This window comes from Neolamprologus brichardi, chromosome 9 (assembly GCF_056152115.1).
Source record: "Neolamprologus brichardi isolate AB-2024 chromosome 9, ASM5615211v1, whole genome shotgun sequence".
In the NCBI taxonomy this organism is placed as follows: domain Eukaryota; kingdom Metazoa; phylum Chordata; class Actinopteri; order Cichliformes; family Cichlidae; genus Neolamprologus; species Neolamprologus brichardi.
The window spans coordinates 17,058,383-17,077,465 of record NC_142112.1 but is presented as its reverse complement, the minus strand read 5'-3'; the positions used below and the strand labels follow the sequence as shown (position 1 = coordinate 17,077,465).

General features: G+C 41.7%; 1 protein-coding gene across 1 annotated transcript; it reads left to right on the top strand.

Annotated features, from left to right (window-relative positions):
• The first annotated feature begins 7,745 nt into the window (after window positions 1–7,745).
• Window positions 7,746–19,083, top strand: LOC102783481 (myosin-6). Its single transcript, XM_035916242.2, has 39 exons — window positions 7,746–7,871; window positions 7,956–7,997; window positions 8,248–8,459; window positions 8,584–8,727; window positions 8,828–8,984; window positions 9,076–9,103; window positions 9,210–9,315; window positions 9,394–9,486; window positions 9,717–9,780; window positions 9,979–10,077; window positions 10,278–10,381; window positions 10,475–10,613; window positions 10,701–10,819; window positions 11,226–11,375; window positions 11,472–11,642; window positions 11,720–12,029; window positions 12,118–12,194; window positions 12,279–12,484; window positions 12,829–12,952; window positions 13,032–13,168; window positions 13,255–13,510; window positions 13,597–13,839; window positions 14,190–14,366; window positions 14,453–14,598; window positions 14,691–14,781; window positions 14,873–15,262; window positions 15,890–16,016; window positions 16,120–16,238; window positions 16,321–16,517; window positions 16,614–16,797; window positions 16,882–17,047; window positions 17,137–17,261; window positions 17,372–17,680; window positions 17,783–17,986; window positions 18,061–18,357; window positions 18,449–18,553; window positions 18,648–18,743; window positions 18,829–18,963; window positions 19,069–19,083. Exons 3-39 carry the CDS (start codon window positions 8,256–8,258, stop codon window positions 19,081–19,083), a joined length of 5,814 nt encoding a protein of 1,937 aa, XP_035772135.2. The 5' UTR covers window positions 7,746–7,871; window positions 7,956–7,997; window positions 8,248–8,255.

Here is a 19,083-nt window from a genome sequence, read left to right as displayed (position 1 = left end):
AGGCCAGGTCAAAGCTAAACCCGAGGTGTGAATTTGTGGCATTGAAAGACTTTCTCAAGTGATACAACATGATCCTGCTAAGAAATCCCTTTACATTATTCCCAATTAGCACATTGTAAGTTGTTTCCTTGGACAGTGACAGCTATCGTCATCTAGCCTCTCAACAACTTGTTAATCCTCTGGGTCCTTTAAGGTGGCTGGACAGGGTGATGGATCAGTTTAAGTCTTTTTAAACTCTCATTTTTACTATAAAACACTGATTTTTAAAGCTGCAAACCAGCTGCTTTAATTTTAACTGTTTGTTATTGTTGACCTATGATGTGCATGGGACCAAATATTCCACTTATTTCATCAACAAATCTGTCAGAAAGCTCCTCCTCAGATCAGCTCAAATGCAATCTGTGACCACAAGATGGAGATGTTCCAAGAGTGAGCCACTCTTATCAGTTACAGCATTTTTTAAAATCACAATTTATTCTGAAAGCACAAACACATTTTACATTGAAGTATTTAATGTTAGTAACAGGAAAATCAAATCAAAAGATTTTTGTTATGATCCATTAGAAATGGTCTTGTGTACTAACAGAAAAACATATTTTAATTCTATATAATAAATGTTTTAAATGACATGTGAATGATTTTTTTTGTGGAATATCGACCAAAGAGACAGAGACAGTGTTTGTGTTGCCTCTCAAAGTTCATCACGGCTAATTGATACCTGTGCTGATTAAAAAAGCAATGCATTTGGCTGGATGGAGCCTCAGCCCTTGTGGGTTTGACTGCAGTCATTTGTCATCTGGCTGAGCTGTGCAGAAGGGCAGCTTGCTGAGTGGAACAGGCTTCATTTCTCAGAACAAAAACACTTGGATTTTAAAAGAAACACTGCTTCCTAATCTAAGTTGATCAGTAGAAAAATCTCTTTCCAATCACTTCAGCACAGCTACAACAGCTGTCATGCTGAATAAAAAAAAAAAAAAGCAATAAATGTAGTTTATTGAGTGTGTGGAGCATCAGCCTTTATGGGTTTCAATATAATATCAAAATGACAAAATACAACTTTGGAAACTGTGTGAATATAATGGGATGCAGGCTGATCAGGTTCTGGTTTGTGAACAGACCTGCTTTTAAAACCATAAAAGCTGGAAATGGCTTATAATGGACAGATGAAAGGTTGTCGATGGTTACACCCAATAAAGAGGATCGATTTGTTTCACTAAATCACCTAAACAAGGCATTTTGTAGAGTGTACAGCAAGTGTGCAATTTTATCTTGAATCAACTAAGGTAATCTCCACATTTCAACTTTTTTCTCAAAATACATTTTCGATTTTAATCTCGAAATGATCAGCAATATAGTTTTCTAACTAATGTGGCCCTAATACTCTGTCGTACCCAACCTCACTTCACATGCATCCCAGTGCAGCCGCAGAAAGGCAGTCGTCTCTGAGCACGTCACCTGGCTCAGTCTGTCTCTGCAGACAGACAGCTCCGGCACCAGAGGCCTATGATGACAGCTGAGGTTGAGGATCTTAACAAAGATTGGTATGTTCCACCCTTGTAGTGCAACAATGCCCTCAAGGTTAGAGTGTTGCTCTAAACATACACTGTTAACGCTGTCTTATGAAGAACTCAGGGCAAGATGGGGAACACAGGTTGTCATCCTTTCTGCCCACAGGACCACGTTATCACCTCATAAAGTGACTGCACATTCTCACTGCTCACTTCTTTTCACTACTCAGTTCTTCCAAATGGACACACAATTGCAGTGCATTTCTGTAGGATGTACTATAGCAGATTTTTTATCTGGCAAAAGATAAAAAAGCTTATTTGTTGAATATTTGGCAAATATTGTGAAAAGTAAAAATGACATTGGCATACAAATTGATAATAATAATAATAATAATAAGTAAGTCCTTCACATGGCTCTGCCCTACTCAAGCTGGCTTTAGTAGTTAATACTAATGCTATCTGTATTGTTATTGGCAGCACTCGCCCTGTATTTACTTGGGATCAGATTGATAACACCACTTGCAGTTGGACTACTTTGTGTTAGCGTTGTGGTGGACTGGGGATCCATCCAGATTTTGCCTTTCATCCAGTAAAGCTGGGATCTCATGCACCTGCTGTTCTTAATCAATAACAGTTAAGAAAAATAAATGAATGGATACTCAGAGTTGGTATTGTGAGTTATATATTGCCAGTATAAATGTCATGCAGGTGTTTGTGTTTGTGCAAAGTTAGTTGGGGTTTAAGCCTCCAAACTTCATCATAGATCATAATCCTATAATCTGGAGGACTTTTTGATGTGCTCTTAGTTCCCTAATTGCTAAGACTTGGTAAGAATATTGATAAACAAAAATAATATATTCTGATCACCTAGTGTTCCAGTTGGGGTTTTCATTCTTGAAGACTTAGACAACAAAAGGTTACATAAAGTATCTAATGTCATTGGCGTTTAAGAAAATAATAGATATGTAAATGAAATACATCCCAAAAAGGAAATATTTAATATGCCTAAAGCAGCTAAATTCCACTGGAAAACTGGAGACCTGACAATCCTCACTCCTAGTCCCTGTTCTGACATCCTGTATTATCTCCAAACAACTGTATATCATCACTCAGGTGCATTACAAGGTGAAGTTGAAGCTGCTGTACATAAAGCAGACAGCCAAGGTAGCTGATGTAAGGAGAACATCAGAGCATGTTAGCTGACCCTTCAAACAGAAGTACAGGACAGCTGAGAGCTGAGTGTGGAACTGACAGGGAACATTATGTAAGGGCTAATAAGACTACTTGAGGTGAGGACCTTGAATGTGGAGCATTCAAGTGTTGAAAGAGTCTTGTTATACAGTGCAGGGGTCTTGGAAGAGAAGATTCCTTCTCTAAGTCTAAGAGAAATTATCACTGTGTAGACAGTCTCACACTTTGCACGGTGAAGAAATACTTCTTGTGATCCTGGTGACAGCAGCAGACACTTGTGAATTCAAACGATTTCTCCACCATGATCATATATCAGGTATTTCTCTTTACAATGACAGAAACTGATCTTTTACTCAAGAGGCTGTGATGATTAGTGAAAAGGACTCACGCGCTCACACACACGATGGTTTGCGTCACTGTTGAGAGGGGCTGTGGCCGTATGGAGTGCCTGCTTTGACTTAAGCTCGGCAGAAGGAATCCCAAAACAATTTCACAGGTTTATCTTTGTCCTCAAGGGTAAATGGAAGGAAACAATGTCAGGCCAATAAGATGAAGCGTGGGGGTGACAGAATGAAGTAGCAGTTATGGTACCAGTATATAGGGTGGTGACCTGGCCTTGCCGAACAACAGCTGCGAACACGATAATGCTCACACTCAAATTTGGATTGGATTTAGAGTGTGAACATGCAGAAAAATGAACAAAAGCTTGACTTGAATATAAAACAGATTCTTTTTTGTATCTCAACATCCTCATCGACTCCTCTTTTAGCTAGATTGTTATGCAAAGTGGAGAGAAATGGCACAAAGCCAGTGAGTGTGAGGGTCTAAGTAAGTCTGACATCGCGTGTCACTATGCCTTGGCTGTTAGTTTCAGTGCCAGTGACATTTGTAGAGGCTTTATGAACGTCATGCGGCCATCTCAGAGCTCAAGGACAAAAGGAAGAAAACAACAGGCTATAAACACCTGCCCACTTTGTTTTCAAGATATTGTGCTGGGGAAGCAGCAACTAATAGTAAAAGCTGACGTATATTTATTGTATTTCGAATGCCATGATGTCCACTTGTAATATGCCGGCACTGTATATTCCTTGATAGTAAAGCAAAATAAAAATAACAGAGTTTAAAGACTGGAGTCAGGTGGGAATCAACCAACTTTTCAGGTTATTAAAGATGGACTGGAGAAGTGTCCTGGGCAGGAATGTCATAGGGTGGAATGATTGTAGTTGACACATTTTCAAAGGGGTTGAGGTCGGGGCTTTGGGAAGGCCATTAGAGAAGCTTAATGTTAGCCTGTTTTATCCATCCTAAAACAGTTTTGGTTTGAGTTTGAGATCATTGTCCTCTTGGAATACCCAACATTGGTTGTGGTTAAACTATTTAGCATTTGATTTGAGGTGTTGAAGCTCAAGAATTTGGTGGTAGTCCTTTTTTATTATTCCATCCACTTGCAATGTGCAATGTACCACTGGCAGCAAAACAGGACCACCACCATGCTTGACAGTTGGTACAGTGTATTTAGGACTGAAAACATCACCTTTACTTCTCCAATCATGCCTCTTGCCATTATGGCCAAATAGCTTAACCTTTGTCTGGTCTGACCATAAATCTTTTCTCCACGAGCCATTTGCCTCGTCCATGTGGGCAGTCGTAAATTTCAGTCGAGCTTGAAGCAGGAGTTTCTTCTTCAGTGAAGAAGAAATGGCACATAGAGACCATCCAAACTTTTGTGCATCTACAATTCTCCCTCTTAGATCTTCACTGGTTTCATTGGACTTTTGCATGTTTCTGAGTATTGGTCAATCCAATGAGTGCTGCCAACCAATCCTTTTTTTTTTAAAGAAACACTACGAGTTGTAGTCGATCATGATCACTAAGATAAAGTTAACAGGCAATGTGCAACCTTCAGCACCTTTCATTATAATATTTAAGTGAGTGTTTGTATAAAGTTACTCTTTGTGGATTGAAGAAAATGCTAAATAAATTCAAATTATTCAAACATTCATGATGAATTTATGTAAAATGCTTACCAGCACTTTCACTATCTTAAAAGAATGCATGCTTCATAGACACCTGAAATTCTGATTAGAGGCCTTTAATCTGCAGAACAAGAGGAGCAAGAACATGTGTAATATTATTCTGACTGATGGACAATGTACCTGTCATGTGGTGTCTAGCACCAGTTTGTTGGCATCGGGCCTGCTGGGTGCTGTGGGCTGCAGAGTGCATCTCTATGCTTGATTGGACTGGGGTCTGGGGAGTGTGGGCCTACAGCTCTTTGTTGTGTTCCTTGAATTTTCATGAAAATTTCTTCTTTTTTAACTTTTTGGTACAATATCCTTCAGGTTTGTGTGTGTATGTTTGGTTTGCAACAATGCTTAGTTGGGTAGTCAAGTAACATCCACAACAATGCACTTTAACACTGACGCTATTCACGTCACCTGTCAGGCTTTGATGTTTCGGCTGCTCATTGTACAGGGTGGGCCATTTATATGGATACACCGTAATAAAATGGGAATGGTTGGTGATATTAAAGTCCTGTTTGTGGACTTTAATATCCCCCTCACATAGTATATGTGAGGGGGCAAACTCCTCAAGATGGGTGGTGACCATGGTGGCCATTTAGAAGTCGGCCATCTTGGATACAACTTTTGTTTTTTCAATATGAAGAGGGCCATGTGACACATCAAACTTATTGGTAATGTCCCAAGAAAAACAATGGTGTGCTTGGTTTAAACGTAACTTTATTCTTTCATGAGTTATTTACAAGTTTCTGACCACTTATAAAATGTGTTCAATTTGCTGCCCATTGTGTTGGATTGTCAATGCAACCCTCTTCTCCCACTCTTCACACACTGATAGCAACACCGCAGGAGAAATGCCAGCACAGGCATCCAGTATCCGTAGTTTCAGGTGCTACACATCTCGTATCATCACACCATAGACAATTGCCTTCAGATGATCCCACAGATAAAAGTCTAAGGGGGTCAGATTGGGAGACCTTGGGGGCCATTCAACTGGCCCACGACGACCAATCCACTTTCCAGGAAACTGTTCATCTAGGAATGCTCGGACCTGGCACCCATAATGTGGTGGTGCACCATCTTGCTGGAAAAACTCAGGGAATGTGCCAGCTTCAGTGCATAAAGAGGGAAACACATCATCATGTAGCAATTTCAAATATCCAGTGGCTTTGAGGTTTCCATTGATGAAGAATGGACCCACTATCGTTGTACCCCATATACCACACCAAACCATCACTTTTGTTGCTCCAACAGTCTTGGAAGAATCCATCCAGTGTGGGTTAGTGTCAGACCAATAGCGGTGGTTTTGTTTGTTAACTTCACCATTCACATAAAGGTTTGCCTCATCACTGAACAAAATCTTCTGCGTGAACTGAGGGTCCTGTTCCAATTTTTGTTTTGCCCATTCTGCAAATTCTGTTCGCCGATCTGGGTCATCCTCGTTGAGATGCTGCAGTAGCTGGAGTTTGTAAGGGTGCCATTTGTGAGTAGCTAATATCCGCCGAAGGGATGTTCGACTAATGCCGCTCTCCAGTGACATGCGGCGAGTGCTACGCTGTGGGCTCTTGCTGAATGAAGCTAGGACAGCCACTGATGTTTCTTCATTAGTGACAGTTTTCTTGTGTCCACATTTTGGCAAATCCAACACTGAACCAGTTTCACCAAACTTAGCAAGCAGTTTGCTAACTGTAGCATGGGATATGGGTGGTCTTGTAGGGTGTCTTGCATTGAAATCTGCTGCAATGACCCGGTTACTGCGTTCACCAGATATCAACACGATTTCGATCCACTCCTCACGTGTTAACCTCTTCGACATGTCAATGGCTGTGAACAAAGAGAAACTTGTAAATAACTCATGAAAGAATAAAGTTACGTTAAAACCAAGCACACCATTGTTTTTCTTGTGACATTACCAATACGTTTGATGTGTCACATGGCCCTCTTCTTATTGAAAAAACAAAAGTTGTATCCAAGATGGCCGACTTCTAAATGGTCACCATGGTCACCACCCATCTTGAGGAGTTTGCCCCCTCACAGATACTAATGTGCCACAAACAGGACTTTAATATCACCAACCATTCCCATTTTATTACCGTGTAACCATATAAATGGCCCACCCTGTATGTTCAAGCAGCAGCTCGAACAACCCACCAGGGCGGCTGCTGCGTCAAGCTCCCTCATAAGTGTTGACTGCAGAAGGACACAAGACAGCTGGGAATGAAACTCAGCACCGCCTGCGATGTGCCGAGGAGTGGTGCGCTGGGTGCAGACAGCCAAGACAGCCCACAAGGTCACGGTGAACCTCAAAGTGTGAAGTTGTTAATGTCGAAAGGTTTTGTGCTTCTTGAGGAGGGCTTCAGGTGGTCCATTCAATAAACATGTTTATTAATGATTTAAGGATCTTCTCTTGCTAATGTGACAGTTATTTACAGCACTGGCTGCGGTGTCATTAGTAATGCCTATATGGGGGAGGTAGTAAGTGTCCTTTGTGTGCTAAATGCATTTCCTTACAGCATGGCCACTTAGACCGTTGAAAGCAAGCAGCTGTCACTCCCGACCTTTTACTATAGATGGAGGAGGGTCATCTGAGGCCCACTGGGAGGCAAAGGACTACCAGAAGGAATCCAAGTCAAAAATTCACAGGGTTTATCTTTGTCCTCAGGACAATAGAAGACAATACCACAGTCACAAGACACTCAGACAGTGCTTACAGTAGCAGTGACGAGGCACATAAGAAACTAATAACAGAATTTAGACTTTAATAACAAAAAAACATGAGTCAATGATTCTCATTTAAGACAATAAAATGTGTGGAAATGGCTTTAATAAAATGAAATTAACATAAATGATTCATATAAGAGTCAGAGCTATTTTTAGTTTTTTTTAAGTGATTTTCTTGCTTTTCTCACAATTGAAGGACAGAACTAAAAAAGATGCTGATAGAGGACAAGCTAATTAAGCTTCGGCTACAATAGCCAATGGCTATATTTGTCCACACCTTTATCTCCAAATACAGGTGTTTCTTTTTTGATCCATTGTGTTCTGGCATCATGCCTTTTGGGGCGGCTGTGTGCTGAGGCACTGCCTCCTGGATGTATAAAAAGAGGAGGTCAGAGAGACGGGAGAATGGACAGAATCACACCATCTACAGGTAAGCATACACACATTTTATAATAACATAACTATAGGGACATGTACTGAAAATGCATTTACTTTTGTCGTCTTGTCTTTCTAGAGACCCAGTAAACTTTCATCAAGGGAAAGGAAGAGAAAACAGGTAAACAGCTCCATGCTTTTCCTTTTTCAAAACAAACTTATACTAGACTCAGAATGACATTTATGTCTGTACTACTGCAGCCTGTGGTCCTAGTTCTTAGTTAACAACATTTTTATGATATAATTACTAATTATTACCTTTAAACTATTTTCAGAAATACATTACAATTAAATCAGCTTACAAATGATCCCAATACCATCCAAGAAAGATGTAACCAACACGCTTTTAAACCCACACTCTTGCCTCGCAGCTTTCAAGATGTCAAGTGACGCCATCATGGCGGAGTTTGGGTCGGCAGCTTCCTTCCTGAGAAAGTCGGAGAAGGAGCGTTTGGAAGCTCAGACCAGACCTTTCGACATGAAAAAGTTTTGTTTTGTACCCGACCCCGAGGTGGAGTACGTCAAAGCCTCAGTCATCAGCAGGGACGGTGACAAAGTTACCGTCGAAACTGAGTTTGGAAAGGTTAGTGTGTCATATTTACACCAGCTGAATAAAAACTGAAACATTAGTTGAGATTATGAACTTACACCACTGACGGGTTTTACAGTTTGATTTAAGGTCACTGCTTTTTGTTAAACCCTTTTAGACCGTCACCCATAAGGAGGCAGATATCCATCCTCAGAACCCGCCAAAGTTCGATAAAATTGAGGACATGGCGATGTTCACCTTCCTCCATGAACCTGCTGTGCTGTTTAACCTCAAAGAGCGTTACGCAGCCTGGATGATCTACGTGAGTAGTAACCACAAGCCCGGAGATATCTGCATAGCATGAAATCTGTAGCTTAATCTAAAAGAAACCAAATAAAACTTGCGTAAATCTTCTTCCACAGACCTACTCAGGACTGTTCTGTGTAACTGTCAACCCCTACAAGTGGCTGCCAGTATACGATAAGTCGGTGGTCGCTGCCTACAGAGGAAAGAAGAGGAGTGAAGCTCCTCCTCACATCTACTCCATCTCTGACAATGCCTACCAGTATATGCTTGCTGGTATGTTCACCTTGTATACAGGACTTTGTAACGGTCTCTCTGAGACATTTAAAAAGATAACTTCTAACATTTATTCTCATAAATCTTGCAGACAGAGAAAACCAGTCAATCCTTATCACGTAAGTCAGTCCCGATAACCAGATCTTTTTTTATTATTAAGACTGTGTTTAAGCTGTTACAGAGATGTCTCACAAGCTCACATACATAACTGGTTTTTATCCCCAGTGGAGAATCTGGTGCAGGAAAGACTGTGAACACCAAGAGAGTCATCCAGTACTTTGCCAGCATTGCAGCGGTTTCTGGCAAGAAGGATGAAAAACAGGAGAAAAAGGTCGGTGTGATGTGATATTTTGAAAGCGTTATAAATACAGTTTAGATGACTAAAACTTTCTATGCTTTACATCTGCAGGGCACCCTGGAGGATCAGATCATCCAGGCCAATCCTGCTCTGGAGGCGTTTGGAAATGCCAAGACCATCAGGAATGACAACTCCTCCAGATTTGTGAGTTCACTTGTTTTGAGGGAACTGTAGAGCAGTTCCTTCAAAACATTAACAGTTCATGCCAGCTCCACTTTCATTCTTTATGCTAACAAATATCAACACATTTAAGTACAGAGTACAAAACACCAACAGTGAGTTAAGTGAACATTTCAGGCAGGCTTTTCAAAATCCTGGATATCCTCTTCATTCTTCACTGTCCTCACTGGGTTCAATCCTATATATCCTGACAGGGTAAATTTATTCGAATCCACTTCGGAGTCAGTGGAAAATTGGCTTCTGCTGACATTGAGACATGTGAGTATGCTGTGACATCATCATAAGCCAAATAATTTTTTCAAGATTTGCATGGTGCTGTGTTTAGAGCACACTATGTGTTCTACTTAATTACATTAACTTTGTTTTCTAGTTTCCTATTTTGATGAGATTTCCTGTAGGTTTCAATAAAGTGGCATACAATTACTGTTCTACTTTTAAATTTTTTTTCTTTTTTAGATTTGCTGGAGAAGTCTCGTGTCACCTATCAGCTCAAGGCTGAGCGGGACTATCACATCTTCTACCAGATTCTGTCCCAGCAGAAACCAGAGCTGCTGGGTGAGTGCTGAATAATAGGCTGGGTAGTAGGGTGACCCAAAATCCAAGTGGTCAGGATCAGATCCAATAGCATGGGTGTATTTTCCCACTGCAAACTACCCGTGTATTCTGTGTGTAATTCCTGTCTTTTGATCCACTGTCCATACCAGAATAAAGCAGAACGTAGTCACATAGATTGCAATCTTTCTTTTCTCTGGCAGAAATGCTGTTGATCACCAACAACCCCTATGACTACGCCTACATCTCCCAAGGAGAAACAACCGTAGCTTCTATCAATGATTCTGAAGAGCTGATGGCTACTGATGTGAGTTAAACAGAGCATAGTGGAAAATGCAAATCCTCAAATCTATATAGATATTCAGCAATAACAAACGAAAATGCAATTTTCTTGTTTTAGGAAGCTTTTGATGTCCTGGGCTTCACCCAAGAGGAGAAGAATGGCATTTACAAGCTGACCGGTGCCATCATGCATTATGGAAACATGAAATTCAAACAGAAGCAGCGAGAAGAACAAGCGGAGCCTGATGGCACTGAGGGTCAGAACAGAAATAAAACCTCAGCAGAGTAACTATATAACAGTATAACTACAGAAAATAATGCTTTAATACAACATCCATTTACAGATGTCGACAAAGCGGCATATCTTATGGGTCTAAACTCTGCTGACCTCATCAAGGGGCTGTGCCACCCAAGAGTTAAAGTAGGCAACGAGTGGGTCACCAAAGGTCAAAGTGTGCAGCAGGTGAGATGAAATAAAAGGAACCTCACAGAGTTCTGTGAGTACTTAAAGAATACAACAAATTTAACCTCCTAGGACCTGGCGTCCACATATGTGGACATCACATTTTGGGTTATTTAGACCAAAATACTAAATTTTGCTCTACAAGGGCCTGATATCCACTTACGAGGACATTACACTGCTACTGTTCTATCGAACTTTTAAACGAATATCCTCATTTGTGGCTCTCATTTTTCTTAGAAACAAAAATTAGGTAAAAAAAAAAATCTGGTAATTGTTTGTTTTTACATTCATCAGGTCCCAATCAGCCCAAATATCAAAGAATAATTAAAAATGCATGCCGTGGAAAAGTTCGGGTCTTAGGAAGTTAAACTTTGATTTAATTGCTTTCATGTTTTCTTTTTTTAAGGTGTACTACTCTATCGGTGCTCTGGCCAAGTCAGTGTACGAGAAAATGTTCTTGTGGATGGTGGTGAGAATCAACCAATCTCTGGATACCAAACAACCTCGTCAGTACTTCATTGGTGTGCTTGATATTGCTGGATTTGAGATCTTTGATGTGAGTGTTAAAGGGTTTAAGGACATCTTACACAATATTTATGGAAAAATGTCCTTCCTGTATAATGTATATGAAATCTGACTCTCACTTTTTTAGTTCAACACCTTCGAGCAGCTTTGCATCAACTACACCAATGAGAAGCTGCAGCAGTTCTTCAACCATCACATGTTTGTACTGGAGCAAGAAGAGTACAAGAAAGAGGGCATCGTTTGGGAGTTCATTGACTTTGGCATGGACTTGGCAGCCTGCATTGAACTCATTGAAAAGGTTGGTGTGTTCAAACTTGGTCATTTTGACAGCTTTTGTGTATAATAGTCTAACATCTTATCCATCCTTTATTAAAGCCCATGGGCATCATGTCCATCCTTGAAGAGGAGTGCATGTTCCCCAAAGCTTCAGATTCGACATTCAAAGCCAAGTTGTATGACAACCATCTGGGTAAAAGTCCCAACTTCCAGAAGCCCAGAGTTGTTAAAGGAAAAGCAGAGGCTCATTTCTCTCTCATCCACTATGCTGGTACTGTTGACTACAACATCACTAACTGGCTGGAGAAGAACAAGGACCCGCTCAATGAGACCGTGGTTGGACTCTATCAGAAGTCCACTCTGAAGTTACTCTCAATGCTGTTCATGGGGTATGCGGGTTCAGAGTCCAGTAAGCACTTTTGGGTTTTTTGCTCTGTAAATTTTCCATCATTTAATAAAATCACAGTGATATTTATATAACTTGTAACTCCATGCAGCCCAAGATGGAGGAGGCAAAGGAAAGGGAGGAAAGAAGAAAGGTTCTTCCTTCCAGACTGTGTCTGCGCTGCACAGGGTAAAAAATGCCTAAAGTTGGGAAGGTTTTGTAGGTTTAGCCTACAGTGCGGACGTACTGATGATTTCCTTCTTACTTTTACAGGAGAATCTGAATAAACTCATGACCAACCTCAGGTCAACTCACCCTCATTTTGTGCGCTGCATCATCCCCAATGAGACCAAGACACCTGGGGCGATGGAGAATCCTCTGGTCATGCACCAGCTACGCTGTAACGGTGTGCTGGAGGGGATCAGGATCTGCAGGAAGGGATTTCCCAACAGGATTCAGTATGGAGACTTCAAACAAAGGCAAGAAAAACATTATCTGTTGTTCTTTCATACAATAGCAGTGATAGAAGGTTTTCATATATTTCTAGTCTTTAAATGTTTTTTCCCCGGCAGCTTAAGGTTGACACGTTTTCCCTATTGGTTGCTTTTAGCAATTGTTTGCAACATTGTAGTTTCCCTTCTCAAGGGGCTTTTAGACAAAAACACTAACTTTCAGAAATCCTGTTCTCTGGCACAGCTGGCAAATGCTGGGAAAAACATTATAACCCCACACTTTGGGTTGTTTGCCTTCCTATTGTTATTCTTCTTTATTTTTTCCCACTTCCTTCAGTTATTGTAATAATGCTATGGCTGTATCGTTTCAGATATCGCATCTTGAACCCCAGTGCTATTCCTGAAGGGCAGTTCATTGACAACAAAAAAGCCTCAGAAAAACTTCTGGGGTCATTGGATATTGATCACGAGCAGTACAGGCTGGGGCACACGAAGGTTTGTTTCGCCAGCTATATTAACAAAGAAAAGGTTGAACTTTTTTCCTGTGCGGTAAAAACCACTCTGTCACTATCAGGTGTTCTTCAAAGCTGGTCTGCTTGGTGTTCTTGAAGAGATGAGAGATGATCGTCTCGCTCTCATCATTACTGGAATTCAAGCAAGATCCAGAGGACTGCTCGCCAGGATTGAGTTCCAGAAAATTGTTGAGCGCAGGTTGGTGCCAAAGTCTTCATATTTAACATGAAGATAACATTACATTAAGATAAAAATGAACCTGAACTGTCTGATACATCCCACAGGGATGCCTTACTCGTGATCCAGTGGAACATTCGTGCCTTCATGGGCGTCAAAAATTGGCCCTGGATGAAGATGTTCTTTAAGATTAAACCTCTGCTGAAATCAGCTGAGACTGAGAAGGAGATGGCAAACATGAAAGAGGAGTTTACAAAGCTCAAAGAGGCATATGCCAAATCTGAAGCCCGCAAGAAGGAGCTGGAGGAAAAAATGGTCACCCTTCTCCAAGAGAAGAATGACTTACAGCTCCAAGTCCAATCTGTAAGATACATTAGTCACCTAAAACGTACGTGGACGTGATACATAACTGTAATAAATAACAATCCTGTTTAATTTCTTGCATTTAGGAGCAAGACAATCTTTCAGATGCTGAGGAGCGCTGTGAGGGTCTCATTAAGAGCAAGATTCAGCTTGAGGCTAAAGTCAAAGAGCTGACAGAGAGACTCGAGGATGAAGAGGAGATGAATGCAGAGCTAACTGCTAAGAAAAGGAAGCTGGAGGATGAGTGTTCAGAGCTTAAGAAGGACATTGATGATTTAGAGCTGACTCTGGCTAAAGTGGAAAAGGAAAAGCATGCCACTGAGAACAAGGTATGAAACACATCCAATCATGTTCACAATGCCAAAATATAAAACGACTTATAATGATGAGTATTTTACCACCCTTTAGCTCAGTGTTATAGAGTCTCAGACTAACTAAGACTCAGATTCGATAGCGAGTGATCACTGGACTTTGATCCGGTTGCCATAAACATATATTTGAATGAATGCTTATACTGATTGTCTTCAGCTATGAGGTGGAATTGTCACGTCAATGTCCACAGATTATTGTTATCATGGATGGACTACAAATCATTTATTGGCGTTTAAAAGAGTTTTTATGTGGTGAAAAACGTCTCCATGTACCAGAGTAAATACTCTTTCTGTGATCTTATTCTAAGGTGAAAAATCTGACTGAAGAAATGGCAGCTTTGGATGAAATCATTGCTAAGCTGACCAAAGAGAAGAAAGCTCTTCAGGAGGCCCACCAGCAAACACTGGATGACTTGCAGAGTGAGGAAGACAAAGTCAACTCTCTGACCAAGGCCAAAGTCAAGCTGGAGCAGCAAGTCGATGACGTAAGCCTATTAAACGCAGATATTTCACTGAGATAAGCTGTCAAATTCTTGCAATGAGATTACGGAGTAACTCTTTTGCCCTTCAGCTTGAAGGATCATTGGAGCAAGAGAAGAAGGTGAGGATGGATTTAGAAAGAGCCAAGAGAAAACTGGAAGGGGACCTGAAGCTAACCCAAGAAAACATAATGGATCTAGAGAATGACAAGCAGCAGCTAGAGGAAAAACTCAAAAAGTAACACTACACTTTAAAAATCACAGAAATAACCCACTGTTTGACAAAAAAAGCTGCTTACTAATTCTAAAACACTGTGTCATTGAATGTAGGAAGGATTTTGAAATTAGCCAGCATCTCAGTAAAATTGAGGATGAGCAGGCAATGAGTGCTCAGCTCCAGAAGAAACTGAAGGAGTTACAGGTAACAGCGGGTTTTTATTTATGTCTTATTTTGTCTTTATTTTGTGAGTCCTATATTAATTTTTTTAATGAATCTGGTGAATTCAATCAAGGCCCGCATTGAGGAGCTAGAGGAAGAACTGGAGGCAGAGCGAGCTGCCCGGGCCAAGGTGGAGAAACAGAGGGCTGACTTGGCCAGGGAGCTGGAGGAGATCAGCGAAAGGCTGGAGGAGGCTGGAGGAGCCACCGCTGCTCAGATCGAGGTGAACAAGAAGAGGGAGGCCGAGTTCCAGAAGATGCGCAGGGACCTTGAGGAGGCCACTCTGCACCATGAAGCCACTGCTGCCGCACTGAGAAAGAAGAATGCCGACAGCGTGGCTGATCTGGGTGAGCAGATCGACAACTTGCAAAGAGTCAAGCAGAAGCTGGAGAAAGAGAAGAGCGAGCTCAAACTGGAGCTGGATGATGTCGTCTCCAACATGGAGCAGCTTGCCAAAGCTAAAGTAAGATGTCCAAAGCAAACAAATGGTTTTTTGACAATGTTTTACAGTTTTTGCTGTCTTTTTTTGTAAAAATTTAATTTGTCTTACTAAATGTAACCCCAAAAGACCAAAATCACTCTTATATCAGTGTGATGAGCATTTCCAATTTTAATATTAGTGACTGTTAAGTTACATAAGAGTGTTTATACACTGATTGCATAAGCATAAGCAGGTCAAAACATACTGACATGTTCAGTACTTTGGTTTATGATGGCTGTTAAGATGGTGTTTAAACAGTCTCCCTCCAAAACTGACACCAGTTCCCTTAGCCTCTGTATTTTTTCTTCAGTTGTGATTATTGCGGTGACAAACTAAACTTATATAGTAAACTTTTTTCTTAACATGTTAGCATGCTTACATTGTCATTACAGGCCCATTAGCCTTCTGTGATCAGTGTGTAATTCAGCACATTGTTATGCTAAGCTTACCAGCTTACAGTTTTAATGCTAAGCTAGGCTAACTGTCTTGGGTTTAGCTCTAACTTGCTGACAATCTTACTGGTGTAAATAAGGAAAAAATAGCTTTCCTAATGTGATTCGTGGTATAATGGTACAGCTTACATTCTAATATGGAAATCCTTTCACTCAGAGCAACCTGGAGAAAATGTGTCGCACTCTGGAGGATCAAGTGAGCGAATACAGGACAAAATCAGAGGAGGCCCAACGTTCCATCAATGACTTCACAATGCAAAAAGCAAAGTTTCAAACTGAAAATGGTAACGTGATCCTAAAGAGGTCCAAGTTGCTAGAGCACCATTACATTCGGAACAATGGGGATAGGAGCGAGAAAAACAACTAAAATAAACCCTTATTTTGCAGGTGAGCTCACCAGGCAGCTGGAGGAGAAGAACTCTTTTGTGTCCCAGCTGACCAGAGCGAAGCTCTCATATACCCAGCAGATTGAAGACCTCAAGAGGCAGCTGGAGGAGGAAGTCAAGGTATTCAAGAACTGCTTCTTTTTAAATACAAAACTAAATATCTATTGGCAAAATGACTTGACTTACTGCTGCTTTATCCTAGGCCAAGAATGCACTTGCCCATGCAGTGCAGTCTGCTCGCCATGACTGTGATTTGCTGAGGGAGCAATTTGAGGAAGAGCAGGAAGCCAAAGCTGAGCTCCAACGCAGCATGTCCAAGGCCAACTCTGAGGTGGCTCAGTGGAGAACCAAGTATGAAACTGATGCCATCCAAAGAACAGAGGAGCTGGAAGAAGCAAAGTAAGGACTCTGCATGAATTCACTGTGATATCTTATTAGTATCTTATCCATCTTATCTGTGATGATCTGAAACTTCTGTTGCATGTTTGTTATTAGGAAAAAGCTAGCTCAACGGTTACAGGATGCTGAGGAAGCTGTGGAAGCTGCTAATGCAAAATGCTCCTCCCTGGAGAAAACCAAACACAGGCTTCAGGGTGAAATCGAGGATCTGATGGTGGATGTGGAGAGATCTAATGCTGCTGCTGCTGCTCTGGACAAGAAGCAAAGAAACTTTGACAAGGTAACATCACACGAGAAAGAAAAACTAGCATGCCACTAAAAATTGAACATATAAAATGAACTACTTTTTCTGGTATTCACTCAGGTCCTTGCTGAGTGGAAGCAGAAGTATGAGGAGTCTCAAGCTGAGCTGGAAGGTGCCCAGAAGGATGCTCGTTGTCTCAGCACTGAACTCTTCAAATTGAAGAACTCCTATGAAGAGGCTCTGGAACATCTGGAGACCATGAAACGAGAAAACAAGAATCTCCAAGGTTGGAAGATATCATTTGAACACGATTTATCCTTTCACGTGACAGTGGACAGCGTAAATGGTACCACTAAATGAATCTTTGCTCAACAGAGGAAATTTCTGACGTGACTGAGCAACTTGGTGAGGGAGGAAAAAACATCCATGAGCTGGAGAAGATCCGCAAACAGCTGGAGCAAGAGAAGGCAGAGATACACACTGCTCTGGAGGAAGCTGAGGTGATTTTTTTCTTTTAAATATGACTTTATGGATGAGCTTTATTGCTTTTCTTAAATTTTCTCACTCTGAATGCTATGAGAGAGAGACCATCATCTACTATTTCCGACAGGGTACCCTTGAGCATGAAGAGGGTAAGATCCTTCGAGCTCAGCTGGAGTTCAATCAAGTGAAAGCTGACATGGAGCGCAAGCTGACGGAGAAGGACGAGGAGATGGAGCAGGCCAAGCGAAACCATCAGAGGGTGACGGACACTCTGCAGAGCTCGCTGGAGGCTGAGATTCGCAGCAGAAACGAGGCTCTTAGACTAAAGAAGAAGATGGAAGGGGATCTAAATGAGATGGAGATCCAACTGAGCCAGGCCAACAGGCAGGCAGCAGAGGCCCAGAAGCAGCTCAAGGGAGTCCACGCTCACCTGAAGGTGATGCTTCAGTTACTTACTTGCATTTTTAAACCGAGAAACAAGATAAAGCCTGAGATACATTTTTGGAAAATGTTATCATTTTAAATTCTATCACGACAGGACTCACAGCTGCAGCTGGATGAAGCTCTCCGTGCCAATGATGACCTGAAGGAGAACATTGCCATCGTGGAGAGACGTAACAACCTGATGCAGGCTGAGCTCGATGAGCTGAGGGCTTTGGTGGAGCAGACCGAACGGGGTCGGAAGCTGGCCGAGCAGGAGCTGCTGGATGTCAGCGAGCGAGTTCAGCTGCTGCACTCGCAGGTATGTCTGCAACACTGCAAACGCTATCCTGCAAGATAATATTGCGTGCTAAAGCTGCCTGATTTTCCCGGCAGAACACCAGCCTCTTGAACCAAAAGAAGAAGCTGGAGAGTGACACAGCTCAGCTTCAGAATGAGGTGGAGGAGGCTGTGCAGGAATGCAGAAATGCTGAGGAGAAGGCAAAGAAGGCCGTTACTGATGCTGCCATGATGGCGGAGGAGCTGAAGAAGGAGCAAGACACCAGTGCCCACCTGGAGCGTATGAAGAAAAACATGGAGCAAACCATAAAAGATCTGCAGCACCGCCTGGATGAGGCCGAGCAGATAGCTATGAAAGGTGGAAAGAAGCAGGTCCAGAAGCTGGAGTCCAGGGTAAATGTTTCAGAACTTGGAGTGCTGTAAAATAGAGGAGTTGGTGACTTTAACAGTCTTACAAAGGATAAATTCATGGCTTCTTTTCCAGGTGAGAGAGCTGGAAAATGAGTTGGAAATGGAGCAAAGGAAGAGCAGCGACTCTGTGAAGGGCATCCGGAAGTATGAGCGGCGCATCAAAGAGTTGACCTACCAGGTAAACTCCAGGCTCAGTTCCTCTGTGATGCAAAAAATAAATAAATAAAGGTTCTGGTATAATGAGCAGCACGTCCTGTGTAATGATTTAACAGACCGAGGAGGACAAGAAGAATCTGAACCGCCTGCAGGACCTGGTGGATAAACTGCAGCTGAAAGTGAAATCCTACAAGAGGGCTGCAGAGGAGGCTGTAAGCAAAATTATAGAAGCTTTATTTATGGAATATTCATGGATGAGCCTCCACTGGATTTACATACTCCTGTCTTCATTTTCAGGAGGAGCAGTCCAATGCAAACCTTAGCAAGCTGCGCAAGTTGCAGCACGAGCTGGATGAAGCAGGGGAGCGGGCCGACATAGCAGAGTCTCAGGTCAACAAGCTGAGAGCAAAGAGCCGTGACTCCGGAGCTAAGGTCAGTCATGCAAAATAGGTCCAAAATTTTATTTAAAAAGCTTTAATTCTTTTGAAAACAAACAGAAAACACTTTAAAATGTGATTATCGTTTCTGTCTTTACAGAAAGGAGAAGAGTAA

Bases quoted from the DNA above. Each gene is read 5' to 3' on its own strand.
- LOC102783481 (XM_035916242.2), top strand. From the start codon at position 8,256: ATGTCAAGTGACGCCATCATGGCGGAGTTTGGGTCGGCAGCTTCCTTC. The intron at 8,985-9,075 runs GTATGTTCACCT...TAAATCTTGCAG, and splicing joins CTACCAGTATATGCTTGCTG to ACAGAGAAAACCAGTCAATC. The intron at 12,195-12,278 runs GTAAAAAATGCC...TTACTTTTACAG, and splicing joins CTGTGTCTGCGCTGCACAGG to GAGAATCTGAATAAACTCAT.